The 24,261-nt window shown below is 56.1% G+C and overlaps 10 protein-coding genes across 10 annotated transcripts; 5 read left to right on the top strand and 5 right to left on the bottom strand.

Moving 5' to 3' along the window:
- Positions 1–81: 81 nt before the first annotated feature.
- N656DRAFT_757048 (hypercellular protein hypA-like protein) lies at positions 82–5,038 on the bottom strand. Its single transcript, XM_064813135.1, has 2 exons — positions 4,568–5,038; positions 82–4,497 (listed from the first exon to the last, which is right to left on the bottom strand). The coding sequence occupies exons 1-2, from the start codon at positions 4,731–4,733 to the stop codon at positions 308–310; spliced, it is 4,356 nt and encodes a 1,451-aa protein (XP_064668311.1). The 5' UTR covers positions 4,734–5,038; the 3' UTR covers positions 82–307.
- A 57-nt stretch (positions 5,039–5,095) lies between these two features.
- N656DRAFT_781521 (NAD(P)-binding protein) lies at positions 5,096–6,851 on the bottom strand. The gene is made up of 3 exons (XM_064815598.1): positions 6,550–6,851; positions 6,173–6,496; positions 5,096–6,108 (listed from the first exon to the last, which is right to left on the bottom strand). The coding sequence occupies exons 1-3, from the start codon at positions 6,617–6,619 to the stop codon at positions 5,360–5,362; spliced, it is 1,143 nt and encodes a 380-aa protein (XP_064668310.1). The 5' UTR covers positions 6,620–6,851; the 3' UTR covers positions 5,096–5,359.
- Positions 6,852–7,701: 850 nt separating this feature from the next.
- Positions 7,702–9,470, top strand: N656DRAFT_781520 (phosphoserine aminotransferase). Its single transcript, XM_064815597.1, has 3 exons — positions 7,702–8,836; positions 8,894–9,086; positions 9,139–9,470. The coding sequence occupies exons 1-3, from the start codon at positions 7,920–7,922 to the stop codon at positions 9,313–9,315; spliced, it is 1,287 nt and encodes a 428-aa protein (XP_064668309.1). The 5' UTR covers positions 7,702–7,919; the 3' UTR covers positions 9,316–9,470.
- Positions 9,361–12,066, bottom strand: N656DRAFT_781519 (uncharacterized protein). The gene is made up of 7 exons (XM_064815596.1): positions 11,448–12,066; positions 11,158–11,321; positions 10,943–11,095; positions 10,658–10,875; positions 10,565–10,597; positions 10,382–10,512; positions 9,361–10,325 (listed from the first exon to the last, which is right to left on the bottom strand). The coding sequence occupies exons 1-7, from the start codon at positions 11,930–11,932 to the stop codon at positions 9,482–9,484; spliced, it is 2,028 nt and encodes a 675-aa protein (XP_064668308.1). The 5' UTR covers positions 11,933–12,066; the 3' UTR covers positions 9,361–9,481.
- A 666-nt stretch (positions 12,067–12,732) lies between these two features.
- N656DRAFT_799857 (FH2-domain-containing protein) lies at positions 12,733–18,092 on the bottom strand (the record flags this gene model as incomplete). The annotated part of the gene is made up of 2 exons (XM_064817930.1): positions 12,733–14,402; positions 14,462–18,092. 2 exons carry the CDS (start codon positions 18,090–18,092, stop codon positions 12,733–12,735), a joined length of 5,301 nt encoding a protein of 1,766 aa, XP_064668307.1.
- A 1,727-nt stretch (positions 18,093–19,819) lies between these two features.
- On the top strand, positions 19,820–20,395 carry N656DRAFT_799856 (uncharacterized protein; the record flags this gene model as incomplete). The annotated part of the gene is made up of 3 exons (XM_064817929.1): positions 19,820–19,846; positions 19,931–20,283; positions 20,335–20,395. 3 exons carry the CDS (start codon positions 19,820–19,822, stop codon positions 20,393–20,395), a joined length of 441 nt encoding a protein of 146 aa, XP_064668306.1.
- A 279-nt stretch (positions 20,396–20,674) lies between these two features.
- Positions 20,675–21,750, top strand: N656DRAFT_201053 (uncharacterized protein). The gene is made up of 4 exons (XM_064808864.1): positions 20,675–20,847; positions 20,920–20,961; positions 21,023–21,617; positions 21,683–21,750. Exons 2-3 carry the CDS (start codon positions 20,956–20,958, stop codon positions 21,599–21,601), a joined length of 585 nt encoding a protein of 194 aa, XP_064668305.1. The 5' UTR covers positions 20,675–20,847; positions 20,920–20,955; the 3' UTR covers positions 21,602–21,617; positions 21,683–21,750.
- On the top strand, positions 21,334–23,166 carry N656DRAFT_201073 (Metallo-dependent phosphatase). The gene is made up of 4 exons (XM_064808865.1): positions 21,334–21,451; positions 21,537–22,118; positions 22,177–22,420; positions 22,477–23,166. The coding sequence occupies exons 2-4, from the start codon at positions 21,677–21,679 to the stop codon at positions 22,862–22,864; spliced, it is 1,074 nt and encodes a 357-aa protein (XP_064668304.1). The 5' UTR covers positions 21,334–21,451; positions 21,537–21,676; the 3' UTR covers positions 22,865–23,166.
- On the top strand, positions 22,784–23,199 carry N656DRAFT_781516 (uncharacterized protein). The gene has a single exon (XM_064815595.1). The coding sequence runs from the start codon at positions 22,927–22,929 to the stop codon at positions 23,092–23,094; it is 168 nt and encodes a 55-aa protein (XP_064668303.1). The 5' UTR covers positions 22,784–22,926; the 3' UTR covers positions 23,095–23,199.
- A 268-nt stretch (positions 23,200–23,467) lies between these two features.
- N656DRAFT_799854 (uncharacterized protein) lies at positions 23,468–23,941 on the bottom strand (the record flags this gene model as incomplete). Its single annotated transcript, XM_064817928.1, has 1 exon — positions 23,468–23,941. One exon carries the CDS (start codon positions 23,939–23,941, stop codon positions 23,468–23,470), a length of 474 nt encoding a protein of 157 aa, XP_064668302.1.
- Between the last annotated feature and the right edge of the window lie 320 nt (positions 23,942–24,261).

Here is a 24,261-nt window from a genome sequence, read left to right as displayed (position 1 = left end):
CATGCATACTTATGGACACTGAAATTCGCTTAGTATCAGGAAGCCTACACACCGAGAAGATGTAAGCGTCTAAGAGTAACTGCTTTGTGGTATTATATACGGAGAGCGGCAAGATATATCACAGGTCGCGAGAATGTGACATGACTCTTGTGTCTCATTCACCACTCCCAAATTCTCAAAACGCTGCGCAACGCTCACATTGTCCCACAGTAACACCAATGCTTTAACCCCACCCCCTTTACCAACCCAACTTTAGGTTCACCACACCACCACTCTATCCATCCCCGTAACTCCCACACAGTATGTACTATTCCCCCGCCTCCGCCTCCCGATCCGTAACAACCAACCGACACGGCCTCCGTGCATGCCAGACCCTCCTCTCCCTCTTACCCAGCGCCGCGCCAAGGATGATAGCCTGCGCCTCCTTCTCGGTCGTCTCTCTCTTCCTCTCCCCTCGTTCCTCTTCGTTTTGCGGATCAGGCCAGATCCTGGCCTCCTCCACGCTCCCCGCTATCTCAAACTCCCCCCTGCAGAGCGCCGTAACCCCCATCGTCACCTCCACCACTCCGCCGTCAGGACTCAAAACGGGCAGTACCTGCTGCAGATTCCCGTTCCACGCAAACTTGGCCAGCTTGCGCGTAAAGTCGAGCGAGACGTTGAACGGGCGGTGGCACAGCGCGGGCGTGAGCCGCAGGACGGGGTGGACGGGCCGCGCAGAGCGGTTCGTCACGCGCACGCGGAGCTGGAGGAACTCGTCTACGTAGACGACGTGGCTGTTTCTCGTCTGGGAGGAGGGGTTGGTGAGCGGCTCGCCCGTGGCCGGGTCGATGACAGATATGTCAATGTCAACCTCGTCGACCCTGATTGACTCGATCATGCGCGCCGTGAAGCGCAGCGCGCGGAGTTCAATCTCCCCCGACCGCGTGGCTGCCACCCCGCCGCCGGCTGGTACGGCCTGCCATGTCCCCTTGAGCGTATCGAGCACCTTTTCGCGGTACCAAAAGGCTTCGCGGCTGGCGCGCTCCGCCTCGGGGGAGATCTTGGTGCTGACGACGAACTGCCGCTGGCGCGCCGGGTTGAGCGCAGGGATGAAGGCGTGCGGGTCTTCGAGGTAGACCCGTTTGATGGGGAGCACGACGCGCGAGGTGTTGCCTGGAAGTATGTACTCCTCAACCCTGAAGCCGTCGGTAGACTCGAGCATGGCGAGCATTTGACTGGGCCAGGAATTGCGGAGGTCGAGCAACAGCAAGCAGTGCGAATCTTCGGCAAGCTCCGACGGGCCCTCCTCTTTTGCATGGCAGGCTGTCCGAGCCCATAGCGGCTCCGGGATGCTGCCCGTGAGCGGGAGGACGTCAACCAGTGCGATCTCGACGCTGGCGTTGACCGTGATGGTGAGTTCCATCGACACCTGGCGCGTGTAGAATTTCTCGGCCACTTCGTCGTGCGGTACACCGAGGTGCGCATAGTCTACTTGGATGAGGCCGTGGGTGAGACCCGCCTTGCCAAATATCTCAAAATCGAACGTTGCAGTCTGGCCAGGAGGGATGAATCTCCGACTGTCGTCGCGGTTCTTTAGGCGAAGCGGGTGTTTCTTGGCTAGTACAAGCTCATACTCATAGAGCTCCGTGGCTGTCGCATCACGGTTGTTTAGCGCCATTTGCAAAGGCTCCTGCGTCGAGTCTTTGAAAGAGAAGAGGAGAAAATCCACCGGCGTAGTGGTAGAGAGGTTCTGTAAAGTCATGGAGAACGATTGGCGCTCTCCTTCCAGTATCATAACCGCCGACTGCGGAAGAGTCGATGACTTGACCACAACAACAGGTTGGGGAGCAATCACGTTGAGCTCAACATGCTGGGGCTTGAGGCGCTGAATAGCGGGTGATACTAATGCGGCGTTTGCGTCGAGCGCAGCAAGCCCAGGAGCCTTGGTCTTGGGCTCGTCCTCTGGAGCCCACGGTTCCGAGAAGACGGGAAATCTCCGTTCCCGGCAGCCCCGGACCTTGATGATGGCACCCGTAACCTTGACCGTTCCTGCACTCTTGGGTGTGCCAGACAGGCGCAGTATCTGGGTGCGATAGGGACCAATGACAATACTCCCCACTGCCGATTCAAAGTCGGCACCCTCGGTATCCAGTCGAATGCTTTCCACTTCGACTTCTATCTCATATGGGTTCTGAAGCGTCAATCTGAAGCTGGCCGGCTCGCCAGCCACCAGAGTACGATCTACTGTTGCCGTATCAGGCCGTTTGAGGAAAGGGTTGTAGATAAAAGGATCAACATCCTGCGAGCTCCGTGAAGCGGTGATTCCTGGGAGTTCCGTCTTTGCATGTGGGACAGGAGTTTTGGTCGGAGGCAGCGGGTCCAGAGAGACCCCGCGGAGGAGGAACTCGTCCCAGTATTCAGCTGTTAAGGGGCCAAGGCCCAAGCGTACAGACAGTTTGGACGTTTTGAGGATGTTAGTGATCAGGCGGACTTGCTCCTCCTTGGTTATTGTTGGGTACGCGTTTTCCCTCCGTGGCCCAGGAGCAATGCCGCGGCCGGCTGTTCGCAACAGGTCGCTCGAGTACCTAAGCACTCCAGCGAAGTCCGGTAGAGCCTCGGAGAAGTTTATACAGGAGCGGAGGATGTTGATTTTGACACTCTGCATTCCAAAGAATCTCGCGGCGGATTGTCTCTGAATTCGTGCCACAACTGCAGAATCTGAAGAATCTTCCTCGCCATCCGAAATCAGATCATAGCGGACAACTCCGTATGTCTTGAGCAAAGACCCCAGAAAGGCCTCGATTCCGTGCTCGATATCGTCCTCGGCAAGGTCCAGCGCTCCCACTCCGCCTGCTCCGGCTGCGCCATTGAGGCCAACCAACCCGGCAGCTGGATGTATGCCAACGTCGGCGGCGCCCCGTGTGCGCGCTTCGACTAAGCCGCCTACCAGAACTGAGACAAGTTCCCTAATTACCATGGCCTTCTTCCTTTGGAAGCCTAAATGCCCAAGGACAGATGCGATGCCGCTGAGAATCACGATGCGGTCGATAGTAGTGAGGAGTTCTGAGGACGAAGCCGGAAATGCCCTGAACAGGGTGGAAACAATTAGTGTGCGCGTCGGCTGGATGGTGAAACGAGGCGACGTGGTCAGAGGCTTTTCGGGCAAAGTGTTAAACACCATCATATCCAGCGACTGTTGACAGAGCTTTCCGTTGGCAATGTGGAGTGCGGAGAGCATTCTGCAAAACCTGATGACGGCCTCGGAAAAGGGCAAAGGAGGCAAGTGCTCGGCTGATATCCTGGAATAGAGGCCAATGATGCGGTCGAGCAACTCTGGCATGTACACTTGAAGATTCCGCAGCCAGCGAGGCTGGTTGGGGTCTTTAGCCTCAGCTTCTTGAACCGCAGCCGCGATGCCCGTGCCCTTGTCATGGGGGGGAAGCATGACTGTGGGAATCTGAAACTCGATACCAGCCCAGCCGAGCAGCAAGAGACTGATGAGAGCGAGCTCCAGGGCTTTCCCATGCCAGAGATGATCATTAATTGACTTTGCAACAGTCGCTGCCTCGCTGAGCTCCTTGAGCGCATTACTCCACAGGCCAGCTTGGAGATAGAGCGACCCAACAACAACCTGAATCCTACACCTTCCTTTGCTCCTCCATTTCTCGTTAAGCCCCCCGGGCCCATACCCCTGAACCGACACGCGGTCTTGGCTTTGAGTCCGGAACCCTTCCGCAGTATCGGGACGTGCGTGTCCCCCTCTCTGATCGGGGCTAGTGGTCTCCATGCTTCCCATGATGCTGTCAAACGTGGAAGGCGGGGGTGGGAGAACCTTTTCCCCGACCGGGGTTGACGGCCGGGCCGGAGTAGAATTGCTGGAGCTGAGCGGAACCCCTTTTGAAGGGACTGGGGGCATGGACATGCGGACATGGCTCCGATCGAGAAATCCGCTCGCAGATGCCGACCGATTGACCGGCAGAGCAAATTGCGAATTCCTCCTCGCGACCCCAACCGGATCGTCCCCTGTCTCGCCGCGGGTCAAAGACTGCCCCGGTGAGTCTATAAACGACATTCCTTCGTAAGATCTCGCCAGAGTGGTCATCTCAGCCAAGATCAACGCGGAAATGTCGCACATGACTGTCTTGATGGTGGTCCGCTTGGATTGTTCGGCAGGCGGTATGGTGACGATGCCCTCGGGTAATGGCACGGGATTCTCTTTGGACGGCAGGTAGTCGAACACCAACACTCGATGGGCAAGCACTTTCGGGTATCGATCTCGCAAATCTTCCAATCCCTGGTAGAGGGCTCGAATGTTCGCCTCCTCGACAGTCTTGCCCCCTGACTGTCGCTTGCTGAACGCAACGTTGGGCAGCTCAGCGCCATCGGCTACGGCAATGACGGCGAGAGGCTCCCGAAACAAATCAAAGGGCGAAAGCGAGAGGTGGGAGGGTAGGGGGTGGTGCGTCGTGAGATCGTAGAACATGGCACCGGCGGGGAACGCTAAGGGCGAGAACATGTCTGGACAGCACAGGTTTAGATGATTAGCAGTAGCTCCTCATGCGCCGTTCGGGTATGGAGTGTACCATACTTCTATGTGGGCGCGGATCGGGAGTGACCTCGCCGAGAAAGACGACCTGCTCGGATTTGAGACGGTCGACAAAAGAAGCGAAGCGTTCCCGTTTGATGTGGCCGACGGGCAGCACCAAGGCCTTGACCCTCGCCGGGGCGATGGGGAGGAGGGGGTCTAGAGCCATTGTTGCACCACGACCATTCCCTTCCCAACCCTCGCGAAGCAGAAGAGAGAGTAAGAGAGAGCGTTAGGTCAGGAGGAGGAACATGACGAGGGCCGAAGCAAGACCGCCAGGCAGCTGCGCATCGAGGGGGACCGTCGCAGTGGCTGGGCCTGGTCCGCACAAAGAGCGGGCTATGTACAATGCAGTACGGGGTCGCAAGAGTATGTACTGTACAAGTGCTGAAAGACCAGAAGTCGTGTCGTGCCCGGAAGCGTTGCAAGCCCGACACTCTCGTTGCCAAGAGCTCTGCGCGATGTGAAATGTCGAGTCCCAATTTGGCTTGGAGGCGCTTCGGCAGTGGAAGACGCTTTGTCGTAATTACCCCTGCTAGGACGTAGTAACGGTAAATTACGGTAATCTACCCCTACAACAGTACAACTCCGTAACGTAGCACTAGGTAATCGCAATGTTCCCTTACCTGGTCCCTGAATCGAGCCCCTTAACCGGCCCGCACAGAGTCTTACACTACCTAAAGCAAGCATCCATCATCAAATCATCCAAGCCTTATATCCAAGATGCGCATATACAAGCACAGGACATACCCAGCCGGCGCAGGTGGCATAGTAAACCATAATTCATACATACCATCACGCATCGGATGCTGCACTCGGCGCAGCAGCCTCAATCACCGAGTGGCCCAGTCTCGCCTCATTCTGGAGCTCGCTCTCAAAGATATCCACAGCCACGCTGGCCTCGACAAAGTCCTCGAGCTCCTCTGTCACCGTTTTCAGCTTCTCCTTGACAGCTATAGCACCCTCAAACCCAACAATGTGCCTCGCAGGGGGGTTCTCATGCCCGCCAATGGCCGTCAGGGCGTGGACCGTCTCCATGACCAGCTTGTCGTAGGCCGCCGCGGGCAGGCGCGGGTACCGGTACTGGATCTGGTCAGGATCGGACGGGTCCAGGGCCGTGTCCGGGTTCGCGTTGAGCACGTTGCCCAGCATCTCGCGCATGCTGGGCGCCATGCTGAACTCGCCAACATTGTCGTAAAAGGGGAGCTGTGGGGCGAAGATGATCTTGTTGGTCAGGCTCTGGATCTCCTTGTTGGGCTGCACAATGGTGACCTTGATGTTGAAGGGGGCAATTTCGTAGGCCAGTGAGTCGCAGTACCCTTCGAGCGCCCACGTGGCGGCTGTGTAGGTGGTCATGCCGGGAGTGCCAATGTGGCCTCCGATGCTGGTCAGAATCATGATGTGGCCTGTGTGTTGGGCGCGGAACTGGGGGAGCGAGGCTTTGATGTAGTTGACCTGCGAGAAGAAGATGGTCTCGAACTGGTCGCGCACCAGAGTACGCGTCGCCGGCGTGGCCGAGAGCTCCTCGACTGTAGCAACGACGGCTAGTTGGGGTTGGTTTAATCAGCGTCTGTTACTGCTCCTCCTTTCTCGCCTATGCGAACCCACCTTCAGACTTGCAGCATAGCAGGATGTCTATCCGGCCAAACACCTGGACGGCTTCGGCAATGGCGGCGCCGCACTGGCCCATGCTCCGGCCATCGCAGCGAAGGGGGCGGAGGCGGTCCTTCCAGCCTTCTCGGTCTTTGCGGTTACTCTTACACTCGTTGATCAGCTCTCGGAACTCGGCGCTCCTGTCTTCATCCTCGATCTCGTGTGGCGGAAGACAGGCCACCACGTAGTCGCCGTGAGCGAGCAGGAGCCGGATCAGGCGGATGCATAGCGGTGACAGCGAGGATGTGAGAAACCATGTCCTGGGCGAATTGTGTGTTGCTGTCTTGTCCGTTAGAGCTTTGATCTCACACAGACAGAGACAGATGACGTACGGAATGATGCCGCCGGCGTTGAGTGAGTATGTCGCGACGGCCCAGATTCCACCGTCCTCCGCTCAGACATGTCTGGTGATGGTCCTGGGGGGTAATGTTACAGCCTCGCTCGCTATGTCAATTTGCAGCTTGAGATTGTTGCTGTGCGCCACGATGGCACCTCGGCAAAGTGCGATCGATTGAAAAGCGATTCATTCATAGCAATGCAGCAAAATAGGGTCTAAAATGTAGATAGCGTGAAGAAGGAGGTTGTGTATTGAATGGGGCAACTGTTGACTCGAGTGTGCGAGGCTGACGTTTTCCGGGAGAGGCGACCACTTAATCATAGGACACTTCAGCCAAACAAGCGTCGTATTGGTGGGCACAGTGACAAGCAGCCGGTGATAATGATCAATGCCACCAACTCTACCACTTACATATCAACCTAACGTTCGGTTTTCGATCCGTCAAAACCACTGCTGGATTAGCCATGCTATATGGTTTCACGATGAAATTGAGCGTCCCGATCGAGGTTCAAGCGGCACAAATGCATATGTACCCATGGATGCCCTGGGCTTTGCTAAATGCACATCTGTCTCGCTGGTCAAACCTCCGGGGTTTATTCTCCAGATCCAGGTGGGTTGTGCCTCTGACAGGATTAGAGACTCAGGCAGATCTTTATTGCACCTAGAAACATACCTAGAAACCTACCGTAAGAGCATATGTATTACCTTATACCAGTGGTTGATTCTAGCAACCTTGGAATGGCCGGGGAGGATGCTAGGTACCTTATGGATGGAATCATTGATGGAAGCCCTTAGCCGGTCCAGGACGGCGGGTTGAGTCGCTATGCGGGTGGCATGGGTCCTTCCGCCGCTGGGCGCTGCAGGACCCCCACCTGCTTGTCAGATTTGCAGATTTGCGCCTGCAGCAGCCCTGTAAACCCCACTGGAACGTGCATTCAAACCCCTGAAAACACTCGCGTAAAACCTGGGGAAGGCGTGAGTCACGTCATCTTCAGTGGACGGAATCGAAGCCGACACCGGGAGACGCATCTGCCAGTTTCTGCTTTTTCCACCCGCTGTGAGCCGGGACACGCACCCATTGGATGACAAAATGGCTTGCGGTCCGCCAAACTTAAATATTTCCGGCGAAACGGGGGCGGGGTCCTAGGCCGGATTCATCGAGTCCGCCGATAAAAGCAACTGCCCCTCGTCCCTGGTCCGTTGTTGTAAGCGCATCCCAAGAGTCATAAAAAAGTGGAATTCAGTTGAGTCAGAACAGAATTCATTGATTCATTGGGAGGTATAAAACCATATAAACCCAACTCCCAGCACGAATACAGGACACAAAAGAAAGAAAAGAAACATAGGAGGAATTGAAACGGAAACATGCCCACCCGTGCCGAGATCACCTACTTCGGCGCCGGCCCGGCGGCGCTGCCGACCGATGTCCTCGAGACGGCGGCACAAGCACTCCTGGATTACAACGGTACCGGCCTGGGCATCGCCGAGCACAGCCACCGGTCCGAGCTGGCCACCAACATCATTAACGAAGCCAAGGCCGACCTGGCCAGCTACCTGGACATACCGACGGGCGACTACGAGGTGGTCTTCATGCAGGCCGGGGGCACCGGCGAGTTCTCGGCCGCTGTCTACAACCTTGTCGGCGCCTGGGTAGCACGGCAGCACGCCGCCATCGTTTCAGAGTTGGGCGGTGACAAGGCTGACGAGGCTGCCGTCGTGGCCGCCCTCCGCGCCCGCGTCGAGTCGGACCTCAAGCTCGACTACATCGTCACGGGCGGCTGGTCGCTCAAGGCCTACCAGGAGGCGGTGCGATTGCTGGGGCCGGAGTACGTCAACCTTGCCGCGGACGCCCGGACGATCAACGACGGCAAGTTCGGCAAGATCCCCGACCAGAGCACCTGGAAGCTGAGCAAGGACGCCGCTCTGGTCTATTACTGTGATAACGAAACGGTCGACGGGGTTGAGTTCCCCGAGTTCCCGTCAGTCCTTGCGCCGAGAGCGGATGGGTCGGGCCCGATCGTGGTTGCCGACATGTCGTCCAACATTCTGTCTCGGCGGGTGCCAGTGGAGAATTTCTCGCTCATCTTTTTTGGTGCTCAAAAGAACCTCGGCTCGACCGGCGTCACGGTGGCTGTCGTCCGGAAGAGTCTGCTGCCTCCTGTAACCTCGCAGCCCAGCCCGGCGCTGCTGAGGAAACTGGGCCTACCGATTCCGCCCATCATCCTGCAGTACGAGACGATTGCGAGGAATAACAGCTTGTACAACACATTGAGCATCTTTGAGTAGGTTTGTCTTCTTTTTGTGTTGCCTGTCAGTAAGCTGATATAGTTGGATGTTAGCGTGTACATTGCTGGCCAGGTACTCAAGAAGCTGCTGCGGACGTATCCCGACAAGGTCGACGGACAGCAAGCCGTGTCGGAGAAGAAAGCGAACATCATCTATGCCGCCTTGGAGGCGCATCCGGAAGTGTACCGGATTGTGCCGGACAAGTCGGCCCGCTCAAGGATGAACATCTGCTTCCGGGTGATCAAGGTGAGCACAGCGTCGAATCCTTTGACAGGACGTGTTACTGACGTTTGGACAGAACGGTAACATTGACGAGGCGGAAAAGACCTTCCTCAAGGAGGCCACGGCCCAGGGACTGACGGGCCTCAAGGGGCACCGCAGCGTGGGCGGTATCCGGGCCAGCAACTACAACTCAATTCCGTTGGAAGGGGCGGAGAAGTTGGCCAGATTTATCGATGCATTTGCGAAGGCGTAGTTGTTCATGGGTTTTGGGTGTATGGGCTGACGAGTAATAAAAAAGGGGGGAAATCATTTGTTTTTCGACAAGGCGTCTTTGTCATGTCATATTGCATACAAACTTACGAGGCTAGTTCAACTGCTAAGCCAGATCAACCACAGCAAAATGTTCCCAAGCCCAATTTTCACTCACTCCCCTTCCCATCCCTTGCAATCTCCTCCCTCAACCAGCCCGGCACCTCGGGCGGCTCATCCCAGCCACTCAAATACTCCTCCTTCCGCACCCCCTTGCCACTCGGTTTCGCGTAAATAGCCGAGACGTACCAAACCGTCTGACCCTTTTCGACGGTGCCCTGCAGGGTTGGAATCGTGGTGCGACTCTCGATCAAGTTGGAGTTTGGATCCGCATTCACCAACATGGCCGTCCTCTCCCCGTCTTCAAGCGCCTTGATACCCACCGCCCCGGCCTTCAACGAGACAGCAAACGCCCCCTCGCGGCCCGCCGCCCACGCCTCGGGCGTCGCCAGGTCATAGTTACCAATGAGTTTGGGCGACGTGCCCTCACAAATGGCAGGGTCGTACGGGTCGAGGTATCTGCCGTCGGCTGCGCGCTCGTTGCAGATGGCGAAGCTCCCGTCGGCAGTCTGGACTTTGCGTCCTGCGGCATGGATGCGGTGCGCGCGGAGGTGCCAGTTGGGGTGGGACTCGGACGGAGGGATGAGGTAGGTTTTGATGTGCACGTCGACGAAGGGCGACCAGAGGGAGACGAGTAGAGGGGTTGAGGTGCCGTCTGGGGTGGCCGTGAGACGGGAGTCAGATAGGCGTCGGGTCTTCCAATACTCCCCGCCGTCGTCTGACAGGCCTAGTTGTGAAGCTAGTGCGTACTGTTCTAAAGTGAAAAGACCTGGTGGGACGGAGTAGCCGTAGGCGGAGGAGTAGGCGAAGGCGCCGTACTTGGCGTGCGTGCCCTTCATTGGGTACGAGCATGCCTGGCCGGATGAAAGGAGCATGCAGTGCCCGCCGAGGTTGCTGGGTGGGTTTTAGAGTACTGTAAGAACGGCGGCAGGGACTGGGAGTGTACATACCTCATGATGTGACCTGGATGCTTAAGGGCTTTAATCTTGGGGACCACGTCCCAGTGGTTTTCCTCCTTGGAGGTCCAGAACGGGTGTGTTTCCGGGACGGCGAGGCAGATGAAAGCCAAGCAAGCCCAGTACTGTTGCAGGTGTAAGTGCACATTCAGGGGTTAGGGTGTGATTTGGACTTACAGGGCTGCCCGGGCTGTTGTAGTTCTCGGCCATCTGTGTCCGTAGTGAGATACTTGACAACTTTCACCTCAGGGGTCAGGTTCGTCTACTTACATACATGTTCGGGTACGAGTACCCAATAGTCAGAGTGCCGCTCGGACTCCACATGTCGTGCTGTGTCTGCCACCACCGCAGATGGCGCATGACGATGCCCTTGACCATGCCCCAGGTCAGGGGCGCAGGCAGGTCGATGTCGGCGTAGGCAAGGGCACCCCAGAACGACACCATGGCAAAGCGGTAGCCGACGCTGCGGCCAAAGGGAATGGCTCTTCCTGCAGACCGGTCAGGAGTCAAGTCTTAACCTCCTTCTTCCCTGTTTAGGGGCAGGGATGGGCTCACCGTCTTCATCGTAGTAGTGCACCAAGTCCAGCGCCGCCATCTGAGCGCGCTTCTTGAACTCTGCGGCGCGCTCGGGCTCATCTCCTCCAGCCAGCTTGGCGTAGAGCAGCTGAAGGAAGTGAATGGCGAAACTGGACGAGTAATAGTCCATCTCTGCGCTCCGCTATCAGTTACTGCTACTCCGCCGTCAAAGACTCACAACGGGGTGAACCAACGATGGATTCCCTCCGGGCCATCATTTGACCAGCCGTCACCGCGATAAAACGTGTCAAGGTGCTTGATGTCAGCGTCCAGCCTGTCCTGCGAGAACTTGGCCCCGTTCTTTTTGAGGCCTAGATTCGCAAAGACGCGAAACCAAAGCCAGTTTGTGTTTGGCATACTGTTGTGTTTTCACCCACACATAGTCAGCAGCGGCCCCTTTCTCAAACTCAACAACCCTCCCCTTAACACCCTCAATCCCACCACCACCCCCCACCCCTTTCCAAAGCTCAGAAGAACAACTTACTTCTTCTCATTAATCGAATTCCCCAACCACCTCTCGACATTCCCCCTCTCCCTCTCGTTCAACCCCTCCCAAATCCCCGGCGCGACCGCCAACGCAAACCCCAATGGGCACATCTCCACCATCCTCTGATCATTGTCGCGCGGGTAACCCCAGAACTCACTCCCCTCGGGATCCGTGCCCGCGCGGATGCCATCGATCCACCATTGCGTGCCACGGTAGCTGCCGCCGCCCGCCAACAAGCAGGCCAACCCCCACAGCGGACGGCAGATGCCCTCGACTTCGGACGCCGTCTGGTCGAAGCGCACCGCCGTGGCCCCCGGGCACCGCACGCGCGCTTTCAGTGGGGAGAAGAACGGCTCGAGCGGGTCGAGCAGGGTGCAGAGCAGTTGCTGTACGGACGATCGGTCTGTGAGGGGCACTTCTGAGAAGGGGTGCCGTGGCGAGGAGTAGCCTAGGACGAGGCCGTTTTTGAGCGGTTCGGTCATGGTTCAGGAACTTCAGGTTCAAATCAGCTAGTTGATGTGGTGTAGCGCATATGCTTGGTGGGTAGGTGAGGATGCGATCTAATAAATCAAAGTCAGTGAAGAGGATGGGACATGTCTGAGTGGTGGGAAATGTATCGTCACCTTAGATATAAGTGATCCCCGAAGACTCCCCCAATCTCGCGGTACCATCACCCCGAACTTACACCACCCATGGTGGAGCCGTGCCGGGCTAGACATCATCCTCCGTGAGGGGTTGTTGTCCTGGCAGTGGGGTGAATGACTCTCGCGGCTAATTGCAACAGCACCGGGGAAGCCGCTAAAAGACACTCAGCCGATGTTCCCACGCTGCATGTGTTGCATGTGTTCCATGTGTTTGTAACTGTGCTTGACAGCAAACCCCGGTTTTCCTCAGTCCCTCATGAGATGGCAACCCCTGACACTGACAGTCAGTCTGAACCGCAACAAGGGCCAATGTCTCCCAAAATTGTGTATACACTCGCTATGGATATATTCAGCTCTTGAATAGACACTTGGACGCTGCAGGTCTGGGCCTAGCCAGTAGCCATGACCAAGAGTCACCCCAAACAACTTAGATTCCGTCCCATACATAGTGAACCTCCCCGCCAAGATAACCATGCTGCTGCTGCTCCAAAGCACCTCCCAGAAACACCTGGAGCCACACCATCCGTTCCATTCCATCCCAATGGAGCCCAAGTAAACATTACGTACTTTATATTCCTTCTCGTCCCCTTGCCCGGCCTCCACACGATGCCAATAACACAAGGTTCACACGCACCGCATCAACTCTCCCCATTGACCCCCGTCGGCGAGGCCACTTCTACCCCGGCCGCCGCGGCCGCCGCCGTGAGCTCATCCAAGCCCGGTGTGGGCGGTACGTCCGCGACACCAGCAGGCGCGTCATCTTCCTTGCCGCTCGCATCCCCGTTGCTGACGCTCGACTGGGCCATCTCCCTTCTTCGCCTCCTCATACGCCTCTCTTCGTCGGCCGTCTGCCTCCTCGACCGCCTCAAATTCTCCCGCTTTTCCACTTCGGCCGGGTCATCCGTCCCGTTCGCCCCGCTGCGCATGCCCTGCAGTAACAGCGCCGCCCGCTGCGCGACGTCGTTTTCCTCCCCGCCCGCAGCGTCAGCGTCCTTGGTGGAGCTGAGGTGGTCCGCCTTGGACGAAGCCTTCCCGTCGTCATCCGTCAACTCAAATCCGGGACTCTGAGTAGCTTGCAAGCCGTCCTCGTTCTGCGACTGGGATGGGTCCGAGTTGAGATCAGGAATCTTCTGGCCCGATGCAATGCGTACTTGGTGTCGGTCCTTAAGACGGGCACGCCTCCTTCTATCGCGCTGATCTCTCGCCTGCGGCGCCGCAGCCCGCAGCTTCTCGAGGAGGCTGTCCATGGCGCCCGTGCTGGTCGGACTTGCTGGCATGCTCTCGGTGGCCTGGGCTGCCTTGAGCGCGTTCTTGCGCTTCATCGACGCCTCGTTTTTCCTCCGCTGCTCCTCAAGCTCCAGGTTCTTGACGTGCGACTTCTTCCATTCGGTGATGAACAGCGCCAGTTTGGCAAAGAAGTCACGCCGCGCGTTTTCGTCGGTAGGGTCCTCGCCGTAAAACGCCATAATGTCATTGTAGGTACGCACCATCTCCTCCAGGTACACCTGCATCTGCTCTGCCTTGCGGCGCGCCTCCTTCATACACCGTTGCACCACCTGCGCCACGCGGTCCTGCGGGTGGAACTTCTTGGGGTCCGACAGGTTGCCAGAATCCAGCGACATTTGCACGTTGCGGATGTTGTCAATGTACTTCTTGGCGTCGGCCTGCAGCTGGTCAACGTTGATCTTTTGCGCCGCTATGACACCTCCGATATCGTCCGCAAAGTTGCTCCACTCCGGGTATTGGTTGCGGACGATCCGCTCGACGAGGTCGGCCAGCGTGGACTGGTTCTTATCATCCTTTACCATGCCCAACCTAGCAAGTGACGAGAGCTTGAAGCCGCGGGCCTGCTTATTCGCGTCGTTCATGTAGTTACCGATATCCAAAATGAGGCCGAGGATGTTCATCAACGAGACCGAATCCCGCAGCGACTCGGACACTGTCACAACTTGACGCATCTTCTCCGTAATCTCCTCATAGTCCGGCTCGAAGCTGCGCGTCAACGCAAGAGCCCGCATCCTGCTCTTCCAGTAGTGGTGTAACTCGAACGCCGTCTGCAAATAGATCTGATCCTGCGCCGTCAGCTCGGATGGATCTTGTTCCCGATTCTCCTTGTTGGCTTCCGGCCCTGTCCAGTCTTTGCTGTACGGCGCCATGAGTTTAGCAGTATTGTCAGGGATATTGCAGAGATCTTCCTTCTGCAAAAAGTCCATAACCACGGGATTATCGAGTATTTCCTTATCGCAGTGAATGATCATCTGGACGATCTTGTCCACGGGATATTGCGAGAATTTGGCAAGCGCAATTTCTGCTCACGGGTTAGCATTCGCAGGCTTGAGCTTGGCTTGAAAGGATAGGGTGTCTTACGGAAGGCTTTCCGCAGGTCATTCGAGATGATCTGCTTCTTGTCGTCCTTCTTGCCTGTCCCTTGGCCAATCCGCTTGGTTTCCTTTGCCATGAACAGCTTCTCAACCTCGTCAAGGATACCTTTTCGACTAAGCTCAAGGTACTTCTCCTCCCTTTCTTCTGCCGATGGCGCGTGCGCTGCCCAGTGAGTTGCGACTGGGGAGTCGACCTTCTCCCAGTGGAGAGCCTTGAGCTTGTTCTTCGGCCGAGCAACCGACAAACCGAGGGATGGCGTCGGGGCAAGATCTGGCTGTCTGGATAAGAAATGGCCAGACAGCGCACCCGGCCCAGGCATTGGGGGAGGGGGTGGTGGTGGCATTCCCTTGGCGCCTGGTGGGGGAGGTGGCGGCGGCGGCGGCGGAGGTGCACCGGGGAGCTTGCCAGGCATCGGAGGCGGTGGAGGCGGTGGAGGTGGAGGCGGTACGCCCGGCAGTGTGCCAGGCATAGGGGGCGGCGGGGGCGGAGGAGGCGGGGGAGGTGCCCCCGGAATCTGCCCAGGTAATGGAGGAGGCGGCGGCGGAGGGGGTGGGGGCCCGCCAGAAGTTGGAGCAGGCGCAGATGGAGATGCATCGGTGATCTTGATCTTCGGGGGCTCATTGTCGCTGGGCGTGACGGGGACTTGTGATTCCAAGCTCGGATGCGATGGGCCGGTTGTAACACCTTCTCCCTCCGAATCGCTAGCGTCGTATTTCTTGACCTTATCCTGGAGTTCACTGAACATGCCAGCCGCTTGCTTGGGATCCATGACGGGTCGCTTGATCTCAACCAACCGAGGCTTCTCGTAGATAACGCCCTCGTCGTCATCGGCGGCATCTTCGATCTCCTCCAATGCGTCGTCGGCCGGTTCCTCACGGGAACCAACCGGCTTTCTTGGAATACGGGTCGACCTGTGGACACTCCCGAGCATGCTGTTGGTGAAGTCCCTGGGCGGAGCGTCGGGGACGAGGCCGGAATCCCCAAACCCGTCCATTTCCTCACGTAATGCACGCAGCCTGTCTGAGGGGCCGATGGCCTCGCCCCAGACCCTGCCTTCCAACTTGTAAACGGTCTTTTGTCGCTCGAGCTGCATCTGGAGACGCTCCATGAGCCTCTCGCGGTCCAAAATGCCCTGCATTCGAGCCGGGTCTTCCTCGCCCAGCTTACCACCCTTGGCAGCATTAGACGCGGCCACGTCTTGAGCATCGCGAAGCATCAGGTACAGCTCTCGCGTCTCCAGCTCGTACCGTTGTGCCTCTTTTGCCCTAACCGTCTGCATGCTCTCCAACTCAGACTTGAGCCCTTCGGTGAGTCTCCGTTGCGCCTCGATGAACCTTGCCTGCTCCTCGATCTGCTTTTGAAGTTTGGCAACGAGCCCGTCGGCGCCTAACGCCAATTTTTCTTTTAGCTCATCCCTCTCAGCCATGGCGGCTTCGGCAACCTGGCGCGCCTCGGTCGCCTCCTCAAAGGCTTGGCGAGCCTCTGAGTCGGTGTGCAACTTGTCGAGGAGGCTCTGAACAGTGAAGTTGAGGCTCTGCTTCAGGTCCATGTTGGGCAATCTCCGATCCATGGCGACGTAGCTCAACATGGAATCGACCAGCTGGAACATACGGAGACGTTCTTCGCCATCGTTGTCCCTGATCAGGAGCAGATGTTGGAGAGCTGATATGAAGTAGTCTTGGGTCTTGCTTCCCTTCAGCCGCTGCTGGATCGCATCTACGATCTGGACTGGGTCGTTGAGATCCTTCACTTCGCCGTCTACGCTATCCTTGATGCTGCTATTTTCCCTCTCTAGCATATCCTCGTAGTCGATTGCCTCGTTGGTCCGGAACCGCTCTATCTGCTTGTCGACGGGCTCATACTGGAAGGACTCCATCTTGTTCAGCATCCGCTTGATGCCGCATGCTGTGAACTGCGCCCTGATATGCACCCGTAATTGGAGGTCCCTCTCGGGGGCATCGATCAGCATGTTGACCAGGATGAGAGTTGCCACGGCGTATTCCATCAGCAAGTTCTCCATGCCGATGCCGCCGCTGCGCACCTCGTCGCTGGCGCCAACCAGACTGCCCATCTTTCCTCGGCCGTCGATGGTGACTTCGACAAGACGCATCCAAGCGTCGAATCGCCCGTTCTCGCCTTGCTGACTCTTGGCAACGTCCATGGCCTCGATGACCTTGACATGACCCTTGCCATCGTCCCAGTGGCAGAGGAAAGTCAAGACGTCGCTAACGAGCTTTCGGGTCGAGATCCGGGCCGATGTAAGAGACGTAACCAGGGCCACAAGGACCTGCTGGTGGGCCAGGGCATCGTCGGCGCCAAACTTGTTGTTCATCAGAGCCTTTAGACACTTGACAATATCGTACTCGCGGTCCAGGTTTTTGTTCTCCTTCCCAGCGTCAGGCGTAGAGCCCATGGCAGTCTTGCGGTTGAGCTTCATGAGGACGTTGGTAAGGGCGACCTGGCCCTGACATTCAATGAAGCGCTTGACCCATCCAATCTGTTGCGTCCGCAAATTGACCTGCAAGGTTTCAAAGCCTTTGGCGTCGAGCGAGTTCTCCATGACCTTGCGCACGTACCACTCCGGGCTGCCCTCCTCGTCCGGAACCTGGCTAAGGTCGACATTGCTGTACTGGCCAATCCTGGCTGTCTGTCTGCGTTTCTGCTCGCCCTGCCACTCAGTGAGGCGGTCCTGATGAATTAGAGTCCACTTCTTGTCCGCAGGATAAGCCATCATTTGGCGTCTGGCCTGTTCCGGGAGGTTGTGCCATCCTCGTTTCTGCATCAGGGCCAAGAACATCTGCTCTATAACAACGTCATCATCGGGCTTGGGGAAATTAAAGCCATCGGTTGTCTGAAATCCCGAGGGAAACTTGGTTAATCGATGGCCGTGGCCAAGGGAGTTGGCTGATAGGTACGAGGACGCAGTTGTAGAGGGAGCGCTAGGAACTGCGGCTTGTGTTGGTCCTGATGAGCGGTGGACGACGTTCTGCACGAGATAGGGACCTCCATTACCTGATGAAATGCTCAAATTATCAGCGGAGCTGCGCCCGCCAGACGTCACCGAGGGGTTGTATTTTGAATTATAGTAACCGGACAGGCTACTGTCCCTGGGCGGGCCCCATTGTTGGTATTGGGCTTGGCGGCCCGTGGTAGCCATCGTGATATTAGACGCGGCGGGCGGTGGGCGCGGCCCGCTGAGATACGGGTTCGAGACATGATCGAAGCTGGGATACTGGTGGAAATCGCTCGTGGCCTTGTTCAGATGGTGCGGCAGCGGCTCTCTTCGGGCGGGTAGCTGGTCACCGTTGGGGAGGTAATCGACGGGAACGGGCGAGCGGAGATCGGCGCTGACGCTTTCGTAGGGTATTGTAGTTATGACGCCGGCCATCATGTTGATGCCGGACTCGGCCGAGCTGGGGCGGTCGATGGATATGACTGAGGATTCTCTCTGGTGGCGTGAAATGCGCGAGGCTACGGAACTCGAGGCGTCGTTGTCGGCGGCCAAGTGGCGACCGTCGTCGCCTGTACTCCGCTTCTCGGCCTTGTGCTTAGATCGATGGAAGAACGACGAGGCTTTCCCGCCAGAGGAGGCGCGGGACTTGTCGTAGGAAGACATGGTTTTTGCGGGATGCGTGAAACAGCAACCGGTTCTCTTGCGGCGGGCAAGGAGCCGCCAGTGTGTGGTTTGGTCAAGACGGGCACAGAGCCGTGGATCAATGCGTTAGTGATGTGGGCTGACTTGGAGCGCGTGGTATATTGCCGTCAATAAACTCGATGTCTCAGATCCAGGGCGCATCGCATCATGTTCTCGGAGATATGAGCCAGGGTCCGGATGCAGCAAGTCGCAAGGCCGGGGTGTGTGCTTCTATACCAGTGTGCATAAATTCGAACGATTTTAGCATGGAGGACTGTTCGAGGGCACTCGCTGAACTTCTGCGGCATAATGTTAGTACGAACCGGGAGGTTGGCGGACACCCTGACATACGGGCCGCAATTGAGTTCAACTCGGGAGCGCTGCGAGGTTGGCAGATTGACAGGTTGACAGGTAGAGCCGTTGACAGTGACTAGGTCGGTTCTAGAGGTGGCTACAGGAGTTGAGTTGACATGGAGCCGCCGCGCTCTTGCGTCCGCGTCGGCCAAATCGACAAAAACTCGCCAAACGCCTCCTGTGCAGAAAACCGCACTAGCAACGCAAGGGGCGTGCAATGAGTGAGTGACAGCAATCGCTTTGAAATCAGCAACGACAGAGGGAAAGTGTGTTTCGAACCGGGGAAAGAACGTGGGTAGGCCCCGCGAAACACCTCCAGGATGTTTCTCTAGTTTCTGGGCCAGCGGAGCAATAGGTTAATCGACTTTGAGCTTAGTGTACGGTAAATCGTAATGAGGGTGGTGCTGGAGACACCCTGTGAGGACGGCAACGGCAAACAATTGCAGATTCTCCAGAATCGATAAGAAGGGCTGCAGGGGGAGGGTTTTCCTGCACATCACGGTGTACCTTTGTACCCTTTAAGGGGTCGGTGATCTGAAACGGGCCTAGCGCAGATCCAGACAAGGCTCCATCTTGCGGCCTGTGCACGATCATATCTGACCTCAACGTGGCACCTGCACCTTTTCTTTCTCCCTTTGCAGTTTGCACAATGTGACTCCAATGGGAGAGAAGATGCTCTTTTGCCTCCATATGACGCCTTGTTGATATACCGTAACTTTGAGAAAAGCAAACGCATACACTATTTCTGGATGTATATCCCACAAAATGAGTGAAGCACGTGAGGACTGGATTTCGCTGGCAACAACTCCCATGTTGGAAGTTAGATCATAACGAAGCCATAACTACTTCGTAGCTTCAAAGTACTTCCTGTAAGGCCTAAGGTACTCTGATGTACAGTACATACTGGTATGTAAAGGTACACAACGAGACAACGTATGTCGTACAAAGAGACTTCCCCAACCTTTTAGTATCTCTTTACATTGCGGATGTCTCCCACAAACAACCGGCACTCCCTGATGAAGGGAGCGAGTCTTCGATCTGCTGTGGGATGGGGTGGAGCTTGCGGGATGCCAAGGGGACCCACAAGGCTTCTTCAGTGCCAAGCCGAGTCCCGCTTCGGATTGCATGTTGGTTACACGACTAACGTAACTCCATACATAGTTTCGTACTTGCAAGTTGAACTTTCTCGTCGACCTTGGACAACTCCTCTGCTGTCGCACAGCTTGCTGCTGTGCGGACATAGCTTATACCAGGGGTTCTCTCAAGCGATATCGTAGTAACTCAACGCCCGGCACATTGCCTTTGTCGTCCGTCATCCCCGCGCCCCCCGTTTTGGGAGTCCGGGCTGGGACATGATGGGAGCGACGATATCGGTAGTCAAGGTAAGCATCGTGCAACAAATCCCAAAAATGGCTCTCACTACAGATGTTGCGTATTTCCCTGACCTGTTCTTTATTCCTTTCTAGACTTTGATTGTCCCAGCCGCCATCTCGCTCATCCTTTTTCTGATCACGACCTACGTGCTCATCCCTATCTGGCAACGCTACCGCAACCGCTATAGCCAGTATCTTCCTCTGGAGACGATATCGACTCAGACCTTGTCGCTTCGGGCGAGAATACAGGGCGCGATGGCACGATTCATAATCCCCTCGGCGTGGAGAGCCAGGGTATCCGACGACGTCGTCGTCGCTGAGCGAAACTCGTTTGATTCGGACGAGGGCGAGGAACTTGATGAGGTAGACGAGTCCACTACGAGGAGGGTATTGGACCAGAGCAGGAATAGTGATACTATGGACAGCACGCCAAGATTAAGCAGAGAGTCAGTCTAGATGGTTACCCTCAGTGGACTTGCCAGCTAACATCACTGTAGCCTGGAGGAGGGATTCATGGACGACAGTGACGAAGAGATAGAAGGTGCGAGAGGTAGATGATATCCCTGATGATATATTTTCTCTTGCCTGTGCACTTTTTACGACGATCTCACAGTCCTTGGTATCCATACGAATAGAGCTTGGCTTTGAATCTTTGAACTTACATACTCAATTTGGTGTCGCCTGCCTGAGGTATGTCTCAAGGCGGTAAAAAGAAGGGGATCTTATGGCAGTTTTCTGAATCCGATTCAAAACTCGGCGGCCAACAGCCCGGTCCGGTTGGCCAGGCCTCGTACAAGTACAGCTTACGGATATAGTTCTGGCCTACCACGTGGTCTTCAGCCCGGGCGCATGGAGCCGGGTCTGGTAGGCACGCTGATCATCCGCTGGGAGTGAAGCCTCAGTTGAACAGTCAAACTTCAACTGCAAGGCAAATGAGTGCTTTACAAGTAACTCTCCATGTTCCCCCGAGGTTTACAGATTGCTTGTCGGTACGGGCTTGAACCTTTATGGTCAGGCATTCTCTCTTCCTTAACTCTCTTCGAAAGAAATCCTTAGGATAGAGCTAAGGTAACTCAAACTAGGCTTCGACACTAAGAACTATGTGATGTGGGCGGGGCATGCAGGTTGGTACGGTATTTTACACATACTTTACACATATGATTACGGTAATATGACAATAACCAGGATAATGGAACCCACTTCTGCAAGCCAGTCGCATTCCTCCGATTCCCGCACATCAAGGCAGAACTCGACCGAATCGTCAGTATCTTTCCTTGTCGGTTTGTCACCTTAGCGGCCGTAGCTCGCCACCAGGATCTAGACGTTCTCTTCTTTTCTCACCGTGTCATTATACTCAAGTCTGTCATTCTTGTAGACAAACTAATCATAGAGTTTTTACATTTTCTCCAGAGCCATCTCGCATGTACCTTCATCCAACATAGCAAGTGTTACTCAGCGACCGAGATGGCGACCCCCGAAGAGCAGGCTGTCGCCCTCAAGAATCAGGGTAACAAGGCTTTTGCTGCGCACGACTGGCAAACAGCCATCGACTTTTACACCAAGGCCATAGAACTCAACGACAAGGAGCCAACCTACTGGTCGAACAGAGCTCAGGTCCGTGCTGTCTCGAAGCCCAGTTTTCCATCCGAACCGCTCAGGAGCTTTGGTCGCGTGACTGACAAGACTTGTTTCTGCGCAGGCGTATCTGAAGACGGAGGCATACGGCTATGCTATACGGGATGCTACGAAAGCTATCGAGCTTAACCCAGGCTTCGTAAAGGTGCGCAAATGACGTCCACATCGGTCCGAGTCGCTGCCCAAGGCTGACGGTTCTCCGACATGCAGGCCTATTACCGCCGCGCCACAGCATATGCCGCCATACTGAAGCCCAAGGATGCAGTCAAAGACTTTAAGACGTGCGTCAAGATCGACCCGAGCAATAAGGATGCCAAGCTCAAGCTGGTTGAGTGCGAAAAGATTGTGCGCCAGCTCGCCTTCTTCGCCGCCATCGAAGTTGGGGAAGAGCCGTCGGCAGCCGAGGGGCTCGATGTGGATTCGATGGTCGTGGAAGCCGCGTATGACGGCGTACGGCTAGAAGGGAAAATGACGCAAGAATTCATTGACGATATGATGGAAAGGTTCAAAAACGGCAAGACAATACACAAGAAATACGTTTACCAAATCATCCTAGCGGTCAAGAAGCTCGTGTACGACGAGCCGACGATGGTCGAGGTAGACATCCCGGAAGGCGTCGAGCTCACCGTTTGCGGCGACACCCACGGTAAGCCTAACACCATCTATCTAGCATTCCTGGGGCGGCTACTAACCGTTGCGAACAGGTCAATATTTTGACTTGATGGAGCTGTTCAGGTTAAACGGCACCCCTAGCGACAAACACTGGTACTTGTTCAATGGAGACTTTGTGGACAGGGGTTCTTGGTCGACCGAAATTGCGCTTCTGCTGTATGCCAACAAGTGGTTGAGGCCGAAATGCTTCTTCATCAACCGCGGCAATCATGAGACAGATGACATGAACCGGGTGTATGGCTTCGAGGGCGAGTGCAAGGCGAAGTATAACGAGCGGTAAGTGTTGGCGCATCTGGCGACGCATTTTTTTGGCTACTAAACACGATCACCAGCGTCTTCAAGCTTTTCTCGGAGAGCTTCTCCGCCCTGCCGTTGGCGACCTTGGTCGGCAAGAAGTACTTTGTATTACACGGCGGTCTCTTCTCAGACGACAACGTAACACTGGACGATATCCGAAAACTGGACAGACACAAGCAACGGCAGCCTGGTCAATCCGGCTTGATGATGGAAATGCTGTGGACAGATCCTCAGACTGAGCCCGGCAGAGGCCCCAGCAAGCGCGGTGTGGGAATGCAGTTTGGTCCTGATGTCACAAAGCGATTCTGCGAAAAGAATGGCCTAGAGGCCGTTATTCGGAGTCACGAGGTCAGGATGGCCGGTTATGAAGAGGAGCACGACGGGAAGTGCATTACCGGTAAGCTGTCGTCAAGCTCCCCTTGACTTTCCGAAAGCCCATATTAACACCCCATGCTTCAGTCTTCTCGGCGCCAAAGTACTGCGACATGACGGAGAACAGGGGCGCGTACATCAATATCGGGCCTGACTATAAGCTCAAGTTCACTCAGTTCGATGCTGTTCCCCACCCCAACATTCGGCCTATGGTGAGAATCCCCAGAGACGCAGGCGTCGCAGCGTGTAAAGCTAACGCTTTCCTAGGCATACGCTCATAACTCATTGATGTCCTCCCTGATGTAGCCCAAGCTGTTAGAATGTAGGAGGCTTGAGATCAGGCGAGACCGTGTTGAAGCATCTAAGCGAGGTTTTGCATACTCGAGTGGGTTGCCGTGTAAGATCGGCATTCTCAGATCGGAGTAGGATAGAAATCTCAACAGCCGACTCTCGAAACTCGAATACCCAAGGACCTGGGGCTTGCCGCGGGCTGGCTTTAGACTGGCCCGCCGGCCCGGCGTCCTGTCATAGCAAGGAATGCAAAAGAAGCATGCATGCGCTATCTCAAGCCCTCTTGTAGTGCTCTTGTTGCGTTTGCCTGTAGACAACCCGAACACAAACATACTCACGACGAACGAGGGAGAGAGAGAGAGGTCATGAAGTCCACAACTCCCCCTGTTCGTCCCGCCCAAGTAAACTCCCCAGCCAATCCCCGCATGCCCGCAGCTGCAGCTGCAGCGGACCTCCTCCCGCTGATGATGACCCCAGCCCGGGAAAGGCTGTCACGGCGGCCGCGAAGCTCGCCAGATCGGCCCGCGGCACCCGCACCCACGCCGACCCGTCCCGCACCAGCAGGATGTCGATGCTCATCCCCGCGCCCGTGTCGCCGAGGAATTGCCGGAGGGCCGAGGTCAGGTAGGACCGCACTTGCAGGTTGTCTAGTGTGGTAGTAGTTTGCGGGTGGGATGAGGGTGTGGGTATGGGCGGGACTACGAGGTGGGCGTAGGCGAAGGGCGGGTTTTTGAGGGTTGCCTGAGCGAGAGTGCGGTTTTTGGTGGGTTTGTTGGTTGGTTTTGTGATTGGGATTGGGATTGTTGTTGTTGTGGTTGGATCGGTGTCGACGTCCATTGTGTCTGGGTCCCGTCCGAGTTGTGACATGGTTTGGCTGAAACGGGGAGATTTCCTGAAATGATGTCGTCTGGAATGAGAAAACCCCAAGCTTGGCTGATTTGATGGTGTATGGCGATTATGATGATTGGTGGTCTAGGTTCAATATGTGAGAGACTCAACTCCAACAACCTTATCCTTTATCCTGATATTACTTCTGTGCTATCTCAGTGTGTGTAAGTCAACGCTGAGGTTATGAGATTTTAAGGTGTATGGAGTATTGTGCCTTGAATATTTAACTATCCGAATAGTCAATAGACATTGATATATCGGGGGCCAAA

This window comes from Canariomyces notabilis, assembly GCF_033297395.1.
Source record: "Canariomyces notabilis strain CBS 508.74 unplaced genomic scaffold N656scaffold_18, whole genome shotgun sequence".
In the NCBI taxonomy this organism is placed as follows: domain Eukaryota; kingdom Fungi; phylum Ascomycota; class Sordariomycetes; order Sordariales; family Chaetomiaceae; genus Canariomyces; species Canariomyces notabilis.
Note: the sequence above shows the minus strand (reverse complement) of the source record. Positions and strands in the feature narration are given on the sequence as shown.